Source organism: Poeciliopsis prolifica, unplaced genomic scaffold (genome assembly GCF_027474105.1).
Source record: "Poeciliopsis prolifica strain line A6 unplaced genomic scaffold, Auburn_PproV2 SCAFFOLD027, whole genome shotgun sequence".
Taxonomy (NCBI): domain Eukaryota; kingdom Metazoa; phylum Chordata; class Actinopteri; order Cyprinodontiformes; family Poeciliidae; genus Poeciliopsis; species Poeciliopsis prolifica.
In genome coordinates this window covers 6,347,828-6,368,507 of record NW_026562402.1, presented here as the reverse complement: position 1 = coordinate 6,368,507, position 20,680 = coordinate 6,347,828, and the positions used below count along the sequence as shown (strand labels likewise).

The following is a 20,680-nucleotide window of genomic DNA, read 5'->3' as shown; positions in this document are numbered from 1 at the left end:
AATCTGGTCTGTCCATCTGTTCAACAGGTTTTAGTGTGACAGCACAGATGTATTCTTCCACTCAGATTTCCCCACTGAAACCTTCAGCTTTAGATTATGTTTGAATTTGCAGATGAATATGTATATAAACTCATATTCTTTCACAGTGATATTCATTAGAATTACTGTATTTGGACCCAATTTCTTTATGTAAATGACTAGTTTGTGAATGAAATAAATATTGCATCAATTAGTTCCTCTTTTTTTTCATATATACTTTTTTGCACCAGAGTCATTTTGTAACAGAAAAAGTAAATTTTTTTTTTTTTTGTGTTAGCGGGACGTAGCTCTTGGTTGGGGATGGTGGAGACAGAGAGCCCAGGGGAGGGTAAAAAAGGACATTCATGGTGCAGTGGAGGATGGATTACACTCACTCAGCTGCTAAATGAGCCATGGGAGAGTGCATGAGTATAGGTGGAGGAGGTTTGTGAAGACTTACAGTAGACTTGTACTGCTCAGGGTTTATTTAAAGGCAATGTGGCACATCTGTTTTCTTTCATCCAAAGGATCCATTTTTGTCATTTTTTTTTGTCAATTCTCCTTAGTCACTACTTCTCCAGTTATTTACTCTTTCCACATGTTTACTTATTAGTTACCCTCTGTCATAATTGTCATCTCTCATTTCTTTTTCTCTCCAGTCTGTCCAGCTCAGTGACCTGCAGGCGCAGCTGTCCACAGAAAAGGACTCAGCCAGAGGAACTCTGGAGGAGCTGGAGAGGGAAAGGCAGAGCCACAAAGGAATCAGCTTGAGACTCTCACAGGTCAGTTTAAAGGAGAGGTAAACAATCATAGTAAGTTTGCCCCAAAAATTTAGTTTTGTTGGATCAGTGTGTTTGTGTCCTATGGCTTGAACTCCCGAATCTCAATGTTTTCAGGGTTTACGCTCAAGAATAAGCAGAACCGCAGACTTCTATTGATTTCTTCTGGCTGATATTCACCAGATTTGTGGGCTGCTTGACAGTGACAGTGATGCATCAGGCTTAGACCTTCCCTGACTGACTACGTCTCCTTCTCAGCTCCAGGAGGAGCACCAGAAGGCCCTGCTCAGACGGGACTTCCAGCTTCAGAGCCTGGGCCTGCAGGCTCGCCTTCAGCAGAAGCTGTGGGTTCAGGAGAGGACTCTGCTCGTTCAAGAGTCCCAGCACTTGAAACAAGCTCTGTTGCTGCTGAGTCTGAAACTGCGCTGCTTCCTCAAACAGTGGAGGCTGGGCTGCAAAAAGGATGCAGAGGGGAAAGATGTTTTGGAGGTATGAGTGGATGAAAAGCAGAGACATTAATTAAAGCTGCAGCATGTAACTTTTACTTAAAAAAAAAAAAAATTCACATAACTGTTTAAACTATATCAGACAGATAATGTGAGACCAAAAAAAAAAACAAAGAGCTCCTCAGCTTTCCTTTATGGTCCTCCTTTCACAAGCACTGCTCTGTCAGAAACAACCAATCAGAGCCAGGAGGAGGGCCTTAGCGCTGTCAATCACTTTTGTTTATGTTTTGCTCACATCCTTTCTCTTGCTCTATTAGCCTCGTAACAAACATGTAGTAAAAATCTGTAAAAGTTACATCCTGCAGCTTTGAGATGTTATTTCAATTTGTCCAAGTTGCAATTTCATTGATTTATCCTGTTTTATGAGAACTGATGGTTTTGCGTTATTTAGTCACATAATCGATCAAAACTGTTTGCTGCATTTGTCACAAGATAAAACTAAGACAGGACATAAAACACCAGTCCCTAAAAAAAGGCTCTGAAACATTTCATTGATGATGTGCAGCTATGAAACAGGAAGTATTTTGAATGGGTCTTTTTTTTGGTTGAGGAACTATTAGAAAGAGTCGAGGTGACGCTACACTTTGATTGGCTCCTTAGATGAACAGCCTGAAGGATTTGTACCTGCTGCTGGAGGAGGAGAGCCAGACAGACAAGAGAGCCTCTGCAGACGAACAGCCTCTCAGCCCGACTATAAAGGCAAGCAGACCAGCACACACACACAAAAATGCACAGGACTGGCTGAGGTTTTGAACAGCTTCTTGCATTTTGCTCTCACAGTGACATGTGTGCATGACAAAACACTTAATAGATCTGTCTGTGTGTTGCTACAGTCAAGTGCTGTGAGTAGCACTTTGGCAGACCTAAAGGTTGCTCTGCAGGACCTGAGTGCAGAGTTGAGACAAGAGAGACAAGGCTCCCAGGAACTTACTCAGCAGTTCGCAAAGGCCAAAGCATCGTGGGAGGTGGAGAGAACCGAACTGAAGAGCCTCATCACGCAGGTAACAGAACAGCAGAACAGAGCTGCTGAAGAAATATTTTTTTAAAATCACTAAGTTTGACAAACACAATTTTTTATCTTTTTTTTTTTTTTTTACTGATATCATGATGAGCAATGCTTGTGAAAAGAGCTGGAGAGAATCAAAAGCAAGAAAAATGGAAGGGAGCTAGATTGTTGAAGATCAAGAGGGTTTTGCAATTCATGATTTAATTTGGTTTCATGAAAAAATGTAATTTTAGAATTTGCACGTTTGTGCGGCTCCCTGCAAATCAGTCCAGCTCTACAACTTTGACTGCAGGGCTGAACATTCAGAGCAGACTTTTTTATATTTTATTTTTTTTGGTTTTCAGGAAGTAAAACTGCATTTTTTAGAAAGGTGATAAGATGAGGTGTAGAAGCATAAAATAAGAAATGTGTGAGAGTACTAAACCAGCTCTACTAACACAAACATTGTGACTTTTTGCTGACCTCGGGGTCAGTTAGCTTATTTGTCTGTAAAACCTTTTCCAGCTCCTCTCAAGCTTTGGGAGGAGCTGGACAGGATTTTACTGGCTCCTCCCCCTCTTGATTGTCTTTGTCTCGCTGTCTGTCTCATAACAGCGGCTGAAGCTGTAATAGTTTTAATTATCAGCCTCTAGAACACACCCTGTGTGCAACGGAAGAATGAGAGATAAATTATTGCAGACAGAGAGGCCTATTAAAACAGATAATTGTATGGTATTTTCTCTTCTTTCTTTTTCTAAGAATGTATATCTGTTAATGCATATTCTGTCCTGGATGTAATCGATATCAAGTTGCAGGTCAGATATGTTGACAGTTTCCTCCAGGAATTGATTATGTGCATTTACTGCCCCGCATTTGTTTCATGCTATTGTTTTTTTGTGTAGTTTCACTTTTAAATATTGAAGACGTTAAACACAAATAATATTTTGGGTGGAAAGGGTAACGTAGAAATATTATAACCCCAATGAGAGTTTTATTTTGCATTTGAGCCCATCTGTAGGAAGAAATGCCTTCGAAAGTACCTGTGACGTCATTTACCTGTAAAAAAAAAAATGCATACGTTGCTGTTGTAATGTATTAGAAAAAAAACATCTTTATAAAAAACCACCCATCACCACATTGCAAGTTAAAGATAATTCACTGAAAAATGACAGGAAGGGGGGGAAAAAATCGCATATTATTCATGAATTCAGTAAGCGATCCCGCAGTGGAGGATTTTCTCCTCGTTATCTGGGTTTTCTCAGCACACAAACCTAATAATGCTCACAGAGACGCACGCCGACACCGACAGCCGTCGTTAATCATTCCGACCTCGACGGGTCAGGCCTCATTCTCGGATGCTAGATCATTTATCTCCTGATCGCCAGTCATAGATGAGAGCCTGAGTTCAGAGAGACGAGATGCTTTTCCCTTCCCTGACAGCAACCTCTTTGGTATTAATTGTGAAATGTAATTTGTAATGTTCGAATTTTTATAGTGCATTCTGGAAAGTGAAACAAAAATAGTTGCATTATTGTGAAAAGGCTTTAAACCACCTGTCATATCTTTATACTGTATGTACGAGACAGAAAAACTGTCGACGGAAAAAATGGGGGCCGAGAAAGACTTTTTTTAAACATTTTTAAATCATCGTAATCTGTAAAGAAGTGAGGGATTGCTTCATCTGACAAGACCTGAACTCTCCCACTTGGATGTGTCTGTGTGGGTGTGGCTCTCATATAGATGCCACATTTGGAAGTAATCTTTTCTCTGCCAATGATGTAAACTGTAAAGTGTGCAGCGTGGGCATGTGTCTGTTCTTTGTGTGTGTGTGTGTGTGTGTGCAGCCATACAACAAACAGCCGACCACATCAGTGCCAAGTCTTCCTGGCAACTCGCAGCAGGTCCTCCAGCTGTTGCTTCACTGAACAAGTCAACTCAATTTCAAACACTGTCCTTCCTGTCAAACAGCCTGGCAGGAAATTATCTTCACTGTTCGACCTGACAAACAAACCCAGTCAGAGAGGGAACAAATGATCTCAGGATCCCTGAGCGCTTGCAGGACAAATCCAGCTTTCTTCCAGCGTTCAAAGGCCTGAAGCCCCCCTATTGACGCTGCCTTATATTGTTTAATGCAGGTCATCTTCTTTATTGTTGCAAACATCTCTGTGATGACAAGTTGAGCAGCTGGAAGCTCTTATTGCACATTCATCACATCTGTGGCATTAACTTCACTCATGTAGGGAGGAGGACATCTGCTATATTAATTTGAAAGTCAAGCGCAGTTGCAACATTCTGGTCTGTTTGTTTAATGTGTGATAAAACACATGCAGCTTAACCAGAAACATACTTAGCAATGTCTCTTTGTGGTTCCTTGTAGGGATCCGAAAAGACATATTTGATTTAGTTTTATGTCTTTATTACTCCTGCATCTTATCACGGGTGCAACTTGTGATTATGTTACTAATCCGTTGATTATTCGATTATTGTGAAGGTTAACCGGAGAACCATTTAAATCTTTTTTATACAATATTTGAATATGGATGCATCTGTAGCTAAAAAACAGTACTTCTGACATCAACGTGGGAAAAGCTCAGTCAATCAAGTTTATTTGCTTTATATCACATTTCAGAAAGAAAGCAGTTCAAAGTTCTTCACATCATAAAAGGACAAAAATACAAAGTTTTCAAAAACACCACATGGTCAACAATTGAGAAACCAGTAACAAACATTACATTTTTATCATCAAAATTACCAATATGCATCAATAATGCTGGTCATTCTTCCATTTCCTCAACCCTTTCTGCTTGATTTTTGATTTTTATTTTTTTTTTATAACTTTGCTAATTATTATGTAATGTAAAGGCCAGACCCGCTTTCAGCCTCACAGGATTGTGCTTTTATTAGACTATTAATTACAGTAATACTGTTGTTCTCTGTACAGCACCTTTGTAAAGAAAACATTATCTCTGCAAGTTGTTAAATGTATTTAAAAAAGAGCTTTACTAATTCATATTATGAGCAGCCACAGCAAAACTGCACTACTAATATTTTAAAGCAAAGGAGAACATACCCCTGGGTATATTCCTAGAGAATGGAGAGCTATTTCTGCCAACAGTCAATATTTCCAGCTCCAGCATGCTTAAAGCAGACAGAGGTTACGAGCTGTGATGGATAAAACTTTCCCTTAAAGCGTCTGCCTTTCCCGTCATCTTCTAACGTCTTGCTTTCTCTCATTCTTCTGCAGCCGTGATGAATCACAGACGTGTCTGGGGATGTTGTAAAAATTACTTAGTAGCTTTTTAAGCCTATATATATTCCTAAATGTCGCAAGTTTTCTTATATTAAAGTATTATTTATTCATAAATGCCACAAGTATTTCCTACTTTTTGGTAAAGATAGAGATGCTGACTTCCTTTCCAGAAGCACTTTACTGTTTTAGATTTTACCTCCATAAATACAGCTAAAGTTGCTAAACAGCAAGTATCGGGTTTTGACCCAAACACCTCCGCAAACACTTGGCATTCAATGAAATAGCCTCCCTCTCAGCACCTCTGCAGTAAACCACGTTGAGTTGTGGGGCTCATTAAGCTGTGTTCGTCATTAATAAGAAATACTGCGCTCCTGTAAGAGACGGGAGTCGGGCTCGGTCAGAGAGTGTTTCACTGTGACTCGCTGCCTGACAGTTTCATTAGTACCACACATAGATGCCACCGAGTCAGGCAGCCAGACTCAGGCACAACAAGAGGATTGATGGGTCTGGGAGGTCCGGGTGTATGCGTGTGGGCATTTGAGTTTTCACGTTTGTCAGGCCGATGTGCCCGTGCTGTCAGGCGTGTGCACGGTGAGACACGCACGCTGGGAAGAAAATGTAAAACCGCTCATAAATATTTCAGGGGATTCCACCTACAGAATCTGAAAAAAAGGAGTGATGCAGCTCAAAATAGAGAGCGAGAAGTCTGCAGGGACAGGATGGAGTGAAACAGGGTTAAAGAGGAAGAGAGGCGATAATAAGGAAGTCCACAAATACAGGACGAGACATGTTGCTATCATGAGACTTCCTCTTATGAGTGGGTGCAGTAAAATGAGTCATTAATGGATCCCAGCAACCATTAATACTGTCTAATTATTAACAAGGCACAGTTTATGTTGATTAATATTGACTAAACTCAGACACAAGCTGCTGTGTAGAAAGTTACTAACTGCTGACATTCAGAGGCCAAAATCTCTGGAACATCTTGTAATTTTTTTTTTTTTTTAATGCAACTTTTTCTGCTCAAAGGGCGACTAAAAATCTTTTTTATTTTTTTTCCCTCAATTATAATCTCTTGACTAACAACAACTAACTACTCTTCCCGAGAAACTCTGTAATTTAAATTATTAAAACGTATAACACATACAACAATGTGAATTCTCCTATTTTCTGTTCAATTTTCCCATCTCCAATATTTCTCTCTATAAAGCTGACTAGATGATTTTTAAAGTGCAATTGGGCAACACAAGCCAGTATAAATTATTTTAATCACTGAGCAAATTAAAGTTATTTTTAAGCATATCCCTGCTAAGTCCAATTATGACATGTTTCCAATTACCTTGATTATAATGGCAAAAATAATAGTCCGCATTAGAAGAATAACCATAACTATGTTGAACTAATGGGGCCAAACCTGCAGCTTTGCTGCTAATGCAGATGAGCAGAAGAATGAGATGGCTACCCAAGTGTATTTATAATTATTTCTTTAGGTCAAAATTCCTTTTTCTCAATATTACTTTTGCATACTTAATAATAAATTCATCCACTGCCTTTCATTTATTAATTTAAACTGGCTCGTCCATTAACTCGTTTTAATTTCAGCATCTTGTGAAGGGTCGTAGCTAAAAGAATCTCAGTCAAGTTTTTTCCATGTTTGGTCAAACATTAATATCTGTAGCAAATTACATAAACTGGGAACCTAATTAGAATCTTGTAACTGTAGTAGATGACCCTGAAATGGGAGATTTGGATGACACACTCACTCTTCTTAAATATCAGAATTAAGAAAGATTTTCTTTCTCTTAATAAAAAGAAAATCCCATTACCTTGTGAAAAAAATTCTGACTGAATTTGCTGGTTTTCACCTTCCAGTTTGAGACCAAACTTGGGAAAACCACAGCAGCGCTGTCCTCCGCTGAAACCCTGGACCCTCTTGACCTGAAGGTGGCCCTTAAAAAGGAGCGTGAGGAGCACCAGCACCTCCTCGCCGAGTCGTATGCAGCCGTGATGGACTTAACCAAACAGGTAAGCTGTTGTCTGAGCTTGAAATAAAAACCTGCAACTTCTTTGGCGCTGATGCTGCAAACATCATGCAGGGGGGACGCAGGAAGAAGAAACACATTTGAAGATAGTGGTCATAGCATGAGAAAACTCAAAAGTTTTGAGGGACGTGAATATGGATGTATATCACCTCCATCTGATTTCAACTCATCCTGCCGTTTTTGAATCTCCCTCTTTTGGCTCGTCCGACCGTTGATCGGATTAGCTTCAGATAGGAGAGAGGAACTGGAGCAGAGAGAAGCTGGAGCTGCTGGAGAGGTTCAGCCAGGAGCGAACACAGTGGGAACAAAGGCTGAGAGACGCTGCCACTCAACAGGAGAAGGTGCGAACGGTGGGTCGTCTTGGGTTGAGAGTGACATTGAAATATATTCCAGATCGATCTTGCAACGAAACTACATTTAATTTATGCTAACATTCTTCTCTTTAGTTGGTTTTGCACACGCAGAGTTCAGACCTCTGGACACGATGCTGTTGGTTCAAGTTGCTGCTCTGGGTTTCTGCTTTCTTCTTTTTGTGGACAGAGACAGTAACTGTCAGATGGTAATGCCATGATATGAGCAGAGATGGGCTGAGTACCCAAAAGTTGTACTTCAGCAAGAGTAGCGCTACTTGAAAACATTTTTACTCAAGTAAAGTCAAAAAAAAAAAAAGAAAACTGTCCAAGAAAATACTTAGGTAAGAGTGAAAAAAAAAAGTTTGGTAAACTGATCAAAACATTAATCAATATTTCAAAATTACTGCGTCAGATGGACCAAAATATAAAAATAAGCTTAAATATATTTTTTTAAAAGACAAATAATTTATATAAATAATATAATTACAAAATAAACAAAGAAATAAAATAAAATAAACACTTTCCCAAATCAGCTACATTATATGTAAAACTGGTGAAACTGCTGATGTCTGATGATTGTTTTTTTGGTTTTTGTTTTTATCAAAACAAGCTTGTTCTCCATCCAGTGGAGTTACTCGCAGTGGAAAGATTATCCAGAAATGTTCCTACAGTATGAGTAGTGACACTTCTTAATAAAAATTACTCAAGGAAAAGTAAAAAGTCCAGAGCAAATAAAAAATCATCTTAAAAGTATTTATTTTTCAAAATATTCCTCAAGCAAATGTATCTGATTACCATTCAACTCTGGATGTGAGTAATTGCCAGGCTGTTGTGTAAAAGCTCAGCTCACCAGAAAAACGTGGCCTCTCATGTCGGCTGCAACATGTCAGTGAGGGCTGACGATGTGCTGCGACCTTCTGTGGATTCTAAGGTTAAAGGGATTTTCTGCGTGCCTAACTCAAACCCCAGAGGTGCATTTAAGGCCTGTATGTCATCTTTGAAGCACTGCAGAGGACTCCCCTCCTCTCGCCCTGTTTCCTGTCCTCTCATTCGCTTTTTCCACTTCCGCATCTGTCTCCGTCGTCTTCCTTCCCCCTTCTGCTGTTATCCTGTCTCGTTCCAGGCCTGTGCAGGAAAACTGGGTGGAGATTCAGCTTTTGTCTCAGCCACTCTGATAGCAGCGTTATCACGCTCTGCCTTCCTCAAACCTTATGGATGTGGAATTTGTTTGGACCTTTTCAAGCTTTTAGGATGTAGTTGTAGCCCCACCAACAGGCAACTTAGTGTAATCCTTGCTTTATTACACTTAAACAGAACAAAGACGGGCAATTAGTACACAACTTTCATTTTTTGATTTTACACATAAATATCTAATTTTACTGATCAAAGGCACCTGCTGTGTATTTAGATTTCTGTTTATTCAGATAGTTCGGGCCGCACAGTGCCACTGGTGAGAGTAAAATAAGGTTGTCAGTGCAGCCATAGGCACAGCATCTGCAGATGTCCTTTTCTTCCACTTCTCTTCCTCCGCTCACAGGGGAAATTGCTTCTGAGCTTCAGACCTCACCTCGAGTCCAAAAACCACTGACTCAGCATCGCTATCCGTGTTTAACCTCGATCTGCCGCAGACTGATTATAGCAGGCGAGACTTTTCACTTCCAAACACTCCAACAGAGGCGGCTGGCCGCTTCACACTCACAATAAAATGCTATAGGAGTTGCGATGTGCAGACGTGTCTTGAAGGTCATTTAAATGTTGATTATTTGCCAAAAACCAAATAATCTCTTCTCTTTTTCCTCACAGTCGAAGCCTCCGGGAGACGAATCCACAGTGGACACGGGTGCTGTAATTGGATCAGCATCGCCGAGGTGACAATGAAAAACAATCGTGCTTACTTTAGCGCGTACTTATACGAGTCATTAGTTGTCAGAGTCCGTTTGAACAAGTTCACTGGGACATTTTATGGTGCAAATAAACCTAAAAGGTTAAAAAAATAAATAAAACATGAAAAAGAAAAATTTATACCTACAGGCATGCAAAGAAGCAGGTGGATAAAGTAAGTCAAGGTGCTTCAGAAAGATGTTTATATATATATTTTTTTATCCTTTTCACTTTTTGTCAAAATTCTTTGTACTGTATTTTTTTATATATAAGCATTGAGTGCATTTATTAGTTGGACCTCTTTACGCCTAAATAAAATCCAAGGCACATAATGGAGGCGCTGTAAAAAAATAAAAAATAAAATGAAAAGAAAAAAAAAGGAAAGTGTGTTGCCCACAAATTTAGCTTTCACGGAAAATAGGCAAGAAGAAAACTGTTGTTAACATAAAGCCAGCAGAGGTCATCTTTTGAGTTTGCCACAGTTCTAACACTCTCAAAAAGAGCTGCGATCAGTGTGTGTTCACAAATCATACACATTTTGTGTTGATCTGTTGATTAAATCCAAGTTAACAAACACTGAAGTGGGTGATTGGGAATGTCACAAATGTGGAAGAATGAATACTTTTGCAGATCACTGTAAATTTGTCATTGTGACATGTGAACGTAACTTTTCTGTTACTGCCTGTTTGAATAGGATCAAATCTGCACTGGACGACTCAGAGGGTAGCAGATCTTCATGTGTGAAGGACAAAGCACATTTTGGTTCAATGCCGCTTTTTACTGGAGCCGAGTTTGGAGATATAACCGTGAAGAACTGGACCAGCATAACCAACGAGGTTTGAAACTAAGACTTTTATATGACTACTTATCTAAAATGTGTAAACTTTGTTGAGGTTTCCCTCTTGATTTTTTATTTTTATTTTTATCTTAACTTAGAGTGACTGATTTCACAAAAGCATTGAGTCAGAACATTCACTAAACCTATGCTGTTGTCTCCTGGTCTAGACCCCAGAGATGACTGACACCTGTAAAACCTGGGATGGTCCCAGTGGTTCTTCAAACAGCTCTGCAGCCTCTCAGATGGACATGGACTTTGTGCAGAGGAGCTGCACTGCTCCGGACCGGACCGGCATCCGTATCTACTACAGCCCTCCTGCTGTGAGGCGTATGGAGCACCGGAGAAGATACCAGGAGCCTCTAGATCCCGACCAATACGGCATTGGGGGCTCTTCTCTAAAACAGAATGACCCGGATGGTGGCGTGGCTTCGCTAAACGCGCTCGATGCTCAGCACGCACAACCCGCCTCATCGTTTACCTCTTCTTATGAGCAGTGGCTCAGCTCGCTGTCCAAGCAGCACCTGGAGCTGCTGGAGAGCAGAGGCAGCAGCATTTCTGCGTCGATGCCGAGCGTTTTCAGCAGCAGTGTCAGCAGCGGGGCGGCTAACAGGGTGGTGGACGGGATGACGTCCAGTTCTCCCTTCCATGACCTGGAGATCGGAGACATCTCTGCCAACTTGAGTGATGACATGAAGGAAATGACTAACTGTGTCCGGCAAGCTATTCGCTCTTCCTCTCTGGAGAGGAAATCCAGCAAGGAGTCTGGTAGTCAGGTATCACCGCTCATTTATTTTGATCCTTTTTCCAGTAATTTTTTTTTTAATTGCTTTGAATCTCCTCGCTTGCTATCGCTATTCTTGTTGTATTTAATCTTTATTACTTTATAGCAGGGATGCCAAACTCAATATCAGTATGAGTTTGCTTGTCTTTGTATTGAAAAGTGCTTTGTAAATAAAATGTAATATTAAAACTTTTTATAAATGTTGGATTTAGACAGAAATATCTCAGTGTTCTAATTGCGAGCTTGGCTCTACTGGAAAAAAGTTCAGGTAAAAAGGCTAATCCAAAACATTTTAAACTTCCTTCAGCCCGTTGGAGTATCCAACAAGTCCACCCAGACTGTGGCTCAGGGTGTCAGCATCGGGCTGCAGACAGAGACCAGCAGGGCAGCGGGGTTGCACTCCAAATCCTGGTCTCCTCGGCCAACACCAACAACCACTTCCTCACTGGCATCCGCCCGAACTCGACAGATTTCTACGTCTCTGGATAAAGTGCACAGCCGCATCGAGAGGCCTTGCTGTTCGCCCAAGTATGGATCGCCTAAGCTACAGCGGAGAGTGTCTTCTGGTAAAAACATCTTATCGCTTTCCTTTGAACCCAGTTGGTTGGCGCTTTGGAGCATTTTTAGATGAATGATGGAGCAAAACACTGTTTTCAGGTTCCACTTCCAGACTGGACGGCGCTTCCTCCACCAGGGACCGCAGCATGTGGAGCCTACATCAGAGGCCCATCGGCGGGAGCGGCGGCTCTGCGTGGGCTCGCTCCACTACGACGAGGGACAGCCCCGTCCTGAACGGCCTCACCGATGGCCTCTCCAGCCTTTTCAGCGTCGTGGAGCACTCCGGAAGCACAGAGTCGCTTTGGAGGAGTGAAATCGGTGAGACGCATAATCTAGATCTGTAAATCTATTATCTTTCAAGTACTGCAAATAAGCTAGATTAGAAAGAGAGCCATACATTCCCTCTATTAGACATATTTGTTTGTTAAATCAAACAGAAATCATTCACGCCTCATTATTTATAACACTATGTCATAAACAGCGTTTCCCATAACACCGAAGCAGACTTAAGAGCATACAGAAGTCGACCAGTTCACGCAAAAAGTATCTGCTATAAATCCACATATACACCACCACCAACTCCATTCTTCTTAAAAAAGTTTACAATAAAATGACAAGTTTGGTTTGCATCCATGTCCATCTGTCTGTCCAGCCAACCACTCAGCAACCTAGAGCCAATTTTAAAGTGAAGTCATCTAAATAAGAGATGTCAGGCTCTCAACAGTCTGTTTATGACAAGCTTTACTAGAGTTAACTCTCACATAGGTTGTTTTGGTGTCCATCGTGGTGAAGATGCTGATAAAGGGTCCATCTCTGCAGTAAAAGTTGCATAATCACAAACTGAGAAACAACATAATTTGATGGAACAAAAAAAAGCCCAAATGTCTTCTTGTCTTGTTCTAGCTTAAACCCACAATAACTTCAGTTAATTTCTTTGGTGATAATCCAAACATGTGATCCCTGCGCTGCTATAGGCCAGACGGCCAGCCCGGCGCGGCAGCCCCACGCTGCTGGAAAACCCTCCGGTGCTGCTGTTTGCGGCTCCGACTCCAACACTCAGCGGTATGGCGGGCTGGTGCAGGAGTTCTTCAGGAATGTGTGCAGCAGCCGCGGCCCAGGTGGAGCCCCCCTATCTGTGGAGAGAGTGCAGAGAGACTCCCTCACTGTCCTCGGAGGCGTGGGGGTCTTGGGTGGCGTGAACAGCCTGGACGAACCCGCGCTCGGAGGGGCTGCTGCGTTGTCTGGACTGAGTGGAGGCAGCGACAGCGTGACCAAGATTGTCAATAAGCGGTTTATGAGGCAGACAGCTGGGGAGGAGATGATCAGCATCATGGGAGGAGGGAAGGAAGCAACGAGTAACAGCGTGCCTGTAGGACCGGCAACCGAGGTTTGTTCATTTAATAAAATGGCAGTTTGTAGTATTATGCTACTTTTGTACATTGTATCATATTACAACCACAAACCTTAACCTATTATAGTGGAACTTAAAGTTAAATGTGGTAAATCTCCTTTTACCACGTTCACTTTGACCAATTGCCTTCGAAGGTCATGTAATAAGTACCTGTTGTCCACTTGTGTGTATTGTAACCTCAGTATGAATTCAGCTGTTTCGCGAAGTTAGTTCACTGATGTATTTGAGGACATTAGTGACCAACAAATACAGTGGACTGCTCAGAAAGAAAGCTATAAAAGCACTCTTAGTGTGTGTACTGACAATGGTAGCAGTATGATGAAGGCCTGCTACGCCGTGCCCTGAACTGCCAGGTGGAGGAGAGCATTGATTACAGCACCTGTCAAAAGACCTGTCGTAAAAGGAAGCTGAAAATACAGCCAAAGCTACAACAAAGGAGTTTAAATCAATGCATTAGGTCATTGCATTGACGAGAAAATTCCTCTTGAAATGATGCATATCCAATCTGAGTAAGTCTGGGGTGATTTGTTTAGGAAATTAGGCAAAAGTTTAAGTTTCTAAATGTGAAAAGCTGGTGTAGAGATAACCCAAGAGTTGCAGCTGTAATTTTTAAACATCCATGTATTATTTTCATTCTAAAGCACAACTATTTAGTTTGTTCTGTTGGTCTAACCAGTAAAAAAAATTGTTATATTAATGAACAGCCCATTTATTTCAGGAGCTTTATTACTAAGCGAAACATATCATGTAGATTAATTACACACAAATGGGTGTTTGAAAGCATTTATTTATGCAAACTACAATCATTTTTCACTTATAGCTAATAAAAAACATATTTAAAATCAGAAGATCAAATCAGAGCCATAAAAAACTTTATAAAAACAGAAAATGTGTGCTTAATAAAAAGCATGTTTTCTGCTCAAAGGTTATTTTCAAAAGATACTTTTAATCTGACATATGAGACTCACTGGGACGTATATTCTGATTTGCTGAATATGTCGGTACATGAAAGTTTGTGGTTATAACGTGACAGAATGTGCAAAGGATAAATGGGTATGAATATGTTTTCAAGGCTCTGTACACCATGGCATCATGACCTGGGCAAGCAGTAACTTTGTTCTGTTTCCCAGGACGCACCGTGCGATTGTGCTACCCAGTCCTCCTGCTTTGTCCGATCGTCGAGAGCAGCCGCTCGCCACTGCAAGCACCGCCCACAGGACTCTCCATCTGGCGCCGAGGAGAAAGGAGAAGCCTGTAACGAGTGATGAGCCTCCCACTGCCCCAGCGAAGACGGGAGAAAATTCACTTCTTCACAAACACGACTGCCTTGGAATTGCTTTCCCACGCCTCCCAGAGCACCAAATGCATACAAACACCTACAATCTGCCACGCACACAGGCCCACTGCCAAACATAACATTGCGTCAGCACACAGCGCAAACTGCCCCCCCACAAAGCTACTGCCACCTTCTCTCAATCAGAACCCCGGAGATGCCACTCCGGTTTCCAGACGTGCAACCGATGCCAAGGACTCCGCCAGCATCCCAGACCTACCAGCAGGACTGAAACCAGAACTGCCATCTAACACCACAGATACCAATCAACAGGCTAAATAATGATGATGTCAGGACTCAAACCACAACCTCCATGTAACAGAATAACAGGTACTACAATCAGTCCGCTAAAATCACACATTCACAACTACAAGCTATTATGTTACCACCATCATGCTGTTTAATGAGCAGGTATTTTAAATATTATGTGTAACTTCGGGGGGTATGAAACAAAATTTTTTTTTACTATTATTATTATTATTTTTTTTTTCATATACATTCTGGCTGGTCTGAGACGGCCAGTCTGTAAATCGAGACACAATGAAATGTTTCGATGATTTCACAGTGTTGGACCTGTACTTAAAACGTCACGCAGTGTCGGATTGCTTTGCACAAATGACCTCACAGATCCAAAAAATGCCACATCTTAATGACACGCATTAGAGAGGCATACACCATGTCTTATTAGTATAGGAAGACATTGGAAACCACTGGGTTGTGTGTCTCAGGATGACCAGATTTGAACTAAAATGAAGAATACAGGTACCTAATGGCTCCAAAAATTAAACCATAAAAATAATTATAGGGACTGTGTTTAACCAATGTTCCTGGAGAGCAAACTGATCTGATGGCTTGATTTTCTAGTGCTGTCTGCCCTCTGTCTTATTGAACAACGGGAACAAATACAGACAAAATGGATGATATGAAAGTCATGACTTTGACCTTTGATGATAGAAATTATGTTTTATATTTAAGCAGACGGCCAGAGATAGAGTTGTATTGAGGTCATCCTCAGGTGACATCATTACAAGCACCAATCTGGTAAACACATGTACATATCTGCTGTGCGCCATCTTGAAATGGCTTCTGTTGTGACACACTTTGGGAATCATTCCTCCTTGTTGTTAAGTTAAACTGGGATTATTTTTGTTAAGCTCATGGGACGTTGGATAAAAATGTAATTTTTTTATTTACATTAAATTGTTTATTTATTATGTTGTTTTTTTTTCAGATTACCCAATATTGGGAGCAAGAAATTAAAAGCATTCCAGTTTTACAAATACATCAAAAAGTTTTTGGGGAAAAGTAAACAAATATGGTGCATTGCAAAAGTATTCATACTCCTTGACCATTCCACTACATATATTTACATTCATCTAATCCATTGTAGCTCTGGTTGCATGTTCATGATTGTTGTTCTGCTGGAGGGTAAACCTCAACCACAGTCTCAAGTCTTTTGCACCTTCAGAATTTTCCTGAAATTTTCTCCGTCACTGTTCTCATGAACTTTTGTACTAGCTTTCGTAAAAGTTGTAGGTTAAAAAAAATAAAAAATAAAAGCGTGATTGATATGAATCATTTTGCAAGGCAGTGAACTCCATAGTTTGGACACTTGGAACAGACACACTAACTGGCCTCTGTCTAAGTCAAGATATCAAAGTGAACAGATTGTCACATCCATACACCGACAGCTATCTTTCGTACTAATAAAGCTCGTTGAATTGGTTCAAAGCCTTACAGCACACTTGGAATCTCTGTAAGGATTTTTAAAATGTTATTTAAACATGTATTTTTTTTTAATCAGCAAAATATAACTTTTAATATTTAAATATCTAAAGCATTGAAACTTTTAACTTATTTGAAATAGATTCATAAATTGATTGTCTATATAAATAAAAGAAGCTGGAATACGAAGTTAACTATAAGATGGGCGACAGAGTTCATTTTCCTGTAACAGCTGGACATAATGGGCAGCATAAATCAACACCAACACAATTGCAAAGTCACAAAGACCCTGCAAATAGAAGAAATCTGATGTTGGACAAAATATAAACATAAACTCTGAAGGATTTTATACATGTATCCTGAGTCCATCACTTTGCCATGTCCTTTTTTATATATTGGATTTGCTATTCAAATGGCCTGTTGGATTATTTATCTTATATTTTTCACACTAAAACCAGACTCTCTAAAACTGTCTGTTTGTTTCATTAATGTACTGTACCCTGGTAAAGCGACAAGAGGCTTACAACTGTAGCTGGATGTGGCATAGGTTGCACATCTGGCATTTTTAAAATACAAAGAAATTCTTTCTGGAATATCTACTATTTTACTTTTTAATTGATGTTCTGCTGATCTGTTGTCAAGTCTCTGTTTTGATATGATGGTGCTACTTGGTGTGCAGCCTTCTGTGGACTTCAACAGAGAACCTACCCATCTTGTGTATGCACACAGTTTAATGACTCAGCAATTTAAAAGTAGGGCATTACATAAAGTACATATACTTAAATGACATGCTGAGGAAAACCCACAGTCTCTGTGCTACTTTCTCGGTTTTAGCCCTCATTTTGGGTACAAAACCAACTGCATAAAACCAGCTGCTGCCTCTCCAGCCACCGACATGAAAACAGCTCACCTAGGCCGTCTGAGTTCTGGCCTCAATTTTATGGCTGTACTTGTTGTCTGACTGGTTTACCAGCTCAGCAAAGTTTCAACGGTTTCCAAAAAGGTCATTTATTATTCCTCTTTCATATTTCACTTTTTAAAAACGTTTGCATTTTCCTGAACAACAATTATCTATAACTTAATCTCCATTTAAATTCAACAAAAAAACACAATAAATATGACTTGAATATTTTATGTTTTCATTTTCAATTGCGCTATTGAACCATTTTAGGAAAAAACGCCTAAAATGGCTAAACACTTAGCTGAGATGTTCATCCAGCAAAGCTGTCTTTCTCATTTCTTCATGATTGTTATTTAAAGCAAATCCCTGTTAAAGTATATTAAAATATTATACTCTATTCAAATCTGACCGAAAAATGTAGGGCACACTGTTCCCTCAGTGCTGATTCACATTAAGATATTTAGTATTTTTCCAGAACTCAAAATAAACTCAGAGGGCTTTCTGTAATTTGAAAATGTGTGTTGTAATGGAAAATTTTCATAACAATATGATTCAAAGAACTGCAGCTGTGTGTCCCACTGTTAAAGAGTTATCCAGAAATGATCATTTTTGACTTTGCAAACTGTTAGCTTTAGCTTATAGCTAGATGCTCATAGAAAAACAGTTCAATCACTTGTCAGTTCTGGTCCTTTTATCATATCTGAAATATTGAAGGCACAAGTTAATTTGACATAATCTTCAATAAACCAGTAATTTGAGAACCAGTGTTAAACATTCAAACCTATACAAACAGTTAGCACGCTAACAAGAGCCACAGCTCATAGGATATTAAACCATATTTACCAGTAGTTTTTCTTTCAAAAAATTTCTGTCTGCAGTTAAAACCCCAACAAAATAGCAGACATTAAACAGACTGCATCACAAAGTTTAGTGGTCATCTTTATGCACTGTCTTCTGTCTAAAAGGATTGTTTCTAACAGTTTCATTCTCCAGACTACAAAAACCCAAACCGATTGGCACACAGAAGATTTCCAAACAGTGTTCAAACAAGAACCTGCCTTTTTCAATCTTCCCTTTGCATTAATATCTGAAACTCAACGCTATTAACACCGTGTGCGACCAACAAAACAGGCTTGTGCTTAAAACATTAAGATGATTGGTTTTATACACTGCGAACCAACAAACCACTGTGGCAGGGATTTATGGGATGTTCGTTGTCCTGTTCCAAATAAAAAGCAACTTTATAACATGATATTGTAATTTTAAACTATATTTCTGATTGCACAAAAGTACAAGTGGACAGTTTACAGAATTTTTTTCTACCTCTTAGACTGTAGTCTAAAATAAACACAAACACTAAAGTCATGTAAATCTGCCAGAAATTTTCAATTGAAACTCATGCAATCTCTACATTTTATTTTCAATGTCATTCTGTCAACAAGAGGGTCACTTTAGTGCCTTTCCTCTACAAAAGTGTCTTGTTTTTACTAGAACCTTATTCCTTTATCTGCAGCAATTCCATTACAAAAAAGCAACACGTTTAAGTTCAAATATTCAGATTAGATACATGTCGAATTAAATCTAATAGTTGTGTTATTTTGCACAATTGATAAGGGATTTATGAGATGATTTATTAATATTTTGGTTTATCAGATCTCCAAACAAGTCAAAATTAAGAAAAATAGAACATGTTTTCAATGAATGCCTGTAGCCTACACTGTTTTTTCTTCTCTTTTTTTATGTGAATAGGTCTAAATTTAAGATGGCATCATTATATGAAGAACCAAACACATAATGAGAAAAGTTATTTCATTTTTGGTGTCTTCTAGAGAAGTATGCAGACATGCTGGACACATACTTGTTTGACTTGTGGCAGAATGATATGCATATAATGATTCTGATTATTTTTAAATTACAACATAGAATGTGGCTTGGTAGAGGTGGATATCCGTCTCTCTCTAATCTCTAAATTACATTTCACCCATTAACAAAAACATTTTGCAGAAAATGTCACCAGCCAATGACTTTTTTGAAAGCGCTGGGGTACCAACCAATACCCGTACCCATTTTGTAATGTGTCCATACCACTAATTAAATTATTACATGCTGGGATTATGTAAATGATTCTTAGCTGGTCATACTGGTAGCTAAGGTATTACTTAAGGACAGTCTGTATATTAGCTTTATTAACATACAATAATCTCTTTTTAACAGTGCTTGATTAATAAGATGTTAAACGAGTACTTGGTAAAGAATTCCCACCCACATTGTAAAGCAACGGGAAAGTGAAACATTTTGTTCCCTGCCCTTCTGTTTCTATGAGAATAGCTGAATGTCAACAGCTGATCTGACCCAGGTCGCTGCGGAAATATGTAGCTCTCTCCCTCTTCAGATGGCACCTGACCATTATCATGTATATAGTTGCATTTTGAAGATGACTGATGGAAAAAAAAATGAAATAAAATAAAATAAAACAATAAGCATTGGAAGATGTGAGGAAAAGATGTGCAAATGGATTTTTGAAGGTATTTTTGTTTTTCCAACCATGGTAGCTTATAAAATAAGATGAAACTGCTTCCTGTTTGTCATAGAATACACAAATAAACGTATCATGGATTTTGATGTGGTTTGTGGTCTCTTCCTTTTTGCTTCCTCTCTGTTCTGCATTGAATCAGACTGAGGCTCTCTCAGTAAAGAATAATGAATAATGTAATTTCTTCATTAGCAAGAAGCTTCCCCAATGATGTGAGGAGAGCTGATTGTGATGCACACACAGAGTCTGGTGTATGTTGAAGGGCACCAGCTTGTTTGTTTTCCAACTGAGCTTCAGTTTCTCACAAGAAAAGGGAAACAATAAATTCAGCACAAAAAAAATATTTAAGAAATCAACAACTTTTCTGTTTTAATCATCTGGGTTGAAACCTCTTGTGGAGGATTTAAGTTTGTGAGTAGGAAAGTAAACCATCTGCCAGTTCATTATGGTTATAGTCAATAAAAAGTGGAGGATTTTGAACTAACCTTTGAGGAAACAGACTCCTCATAGTGTAAGCTAGAGCTTGTGAAGAGTGACCGGGGTGTTTTTTCCTACCAGTAGAGGGAGCCACAGGGTCAAAATGGAAGGTAGAGTGAGCCACCCTGGGCTCAGGATAGTCTTAACTGTCCTGTCCTTAACTATTTCTGTCTTAACTGTCCTTAGGACAGAAACTAAGGAGAGTTTCTGTCCTTATAAGAGATAGGACAGAAACTCTCTCTCATAATTATCTTAATGAAAAAGGAGATAAATGGTCCAATTTCTTCCATAAATTCTCTTACCCGTAAA

The 20,680-nt window shown here is 39.6% G+C and overlaps 1 protein-coding gene across 3 annotated transcripts in view; it reads left to right on the top strand.

Annotated features, from left to right (window-relative positions):
* The window catches only part of soga1 (suppressor of glucose, autophagy associated 1), a 78,596-nt gene extending 58,613 nt beyond the window's left edge, over positions 1–19,983 (top strand). For 2 of the 3 annotated variants that reach the window (XM_055048431.1, XM_055048430.1), the window contains exons 12-24: positions 678–800; positions 1,056–1,286; positions 1,904–2,002; positions 2,137–2,304; positions 7,411–7,563; positions 7,805–7,930; positions 9,737–9,801; positions 10,509–10,650; positions 10,820–11,425; positions 11,741–11,999; positions 12,091–12,309; positions 12,966–13,378; positions 14,533–19,983. In XM_055048431.1, coding sequence (XP_054904406.1) covers positions 678–800; positions 1,056–1,286; positions 1,904–2,002; positions 2,137–2,304; positions 7,411–7,563; positions 7,805–7,930; positions 9,737–9,801; positions 10,509–10,650; positions 10,820–11,425; positions 11,741–11,999; positions 12,091–12,309; positions 12,966–13,378; positions 14,533–14,667 — 2,739 coding nt within the window. In that variant the 3' untranslated portion in view covers positions 14,668–19,983. The remainder of the gene's footprint in view (positions 1–677; positions 801–1,055; positions 1,287–1,903; positions 2,003–2,136; positions 2,305–7,410; positions 7,564–7,804; positions 7,931–9,736; positions 9,802–10,508; positions 10,651–10,819; positions 11,426–11,740; positions 12,000–12,090; positions 12,310–12,965; positions 13,379–14,532) is intronic. The other variant, XM_055048432.1, reaches the window with a different exon arrangement.
* The last annotated feature ends 697 nt before the right edge of the window (positions 19,984–20,680 follow it).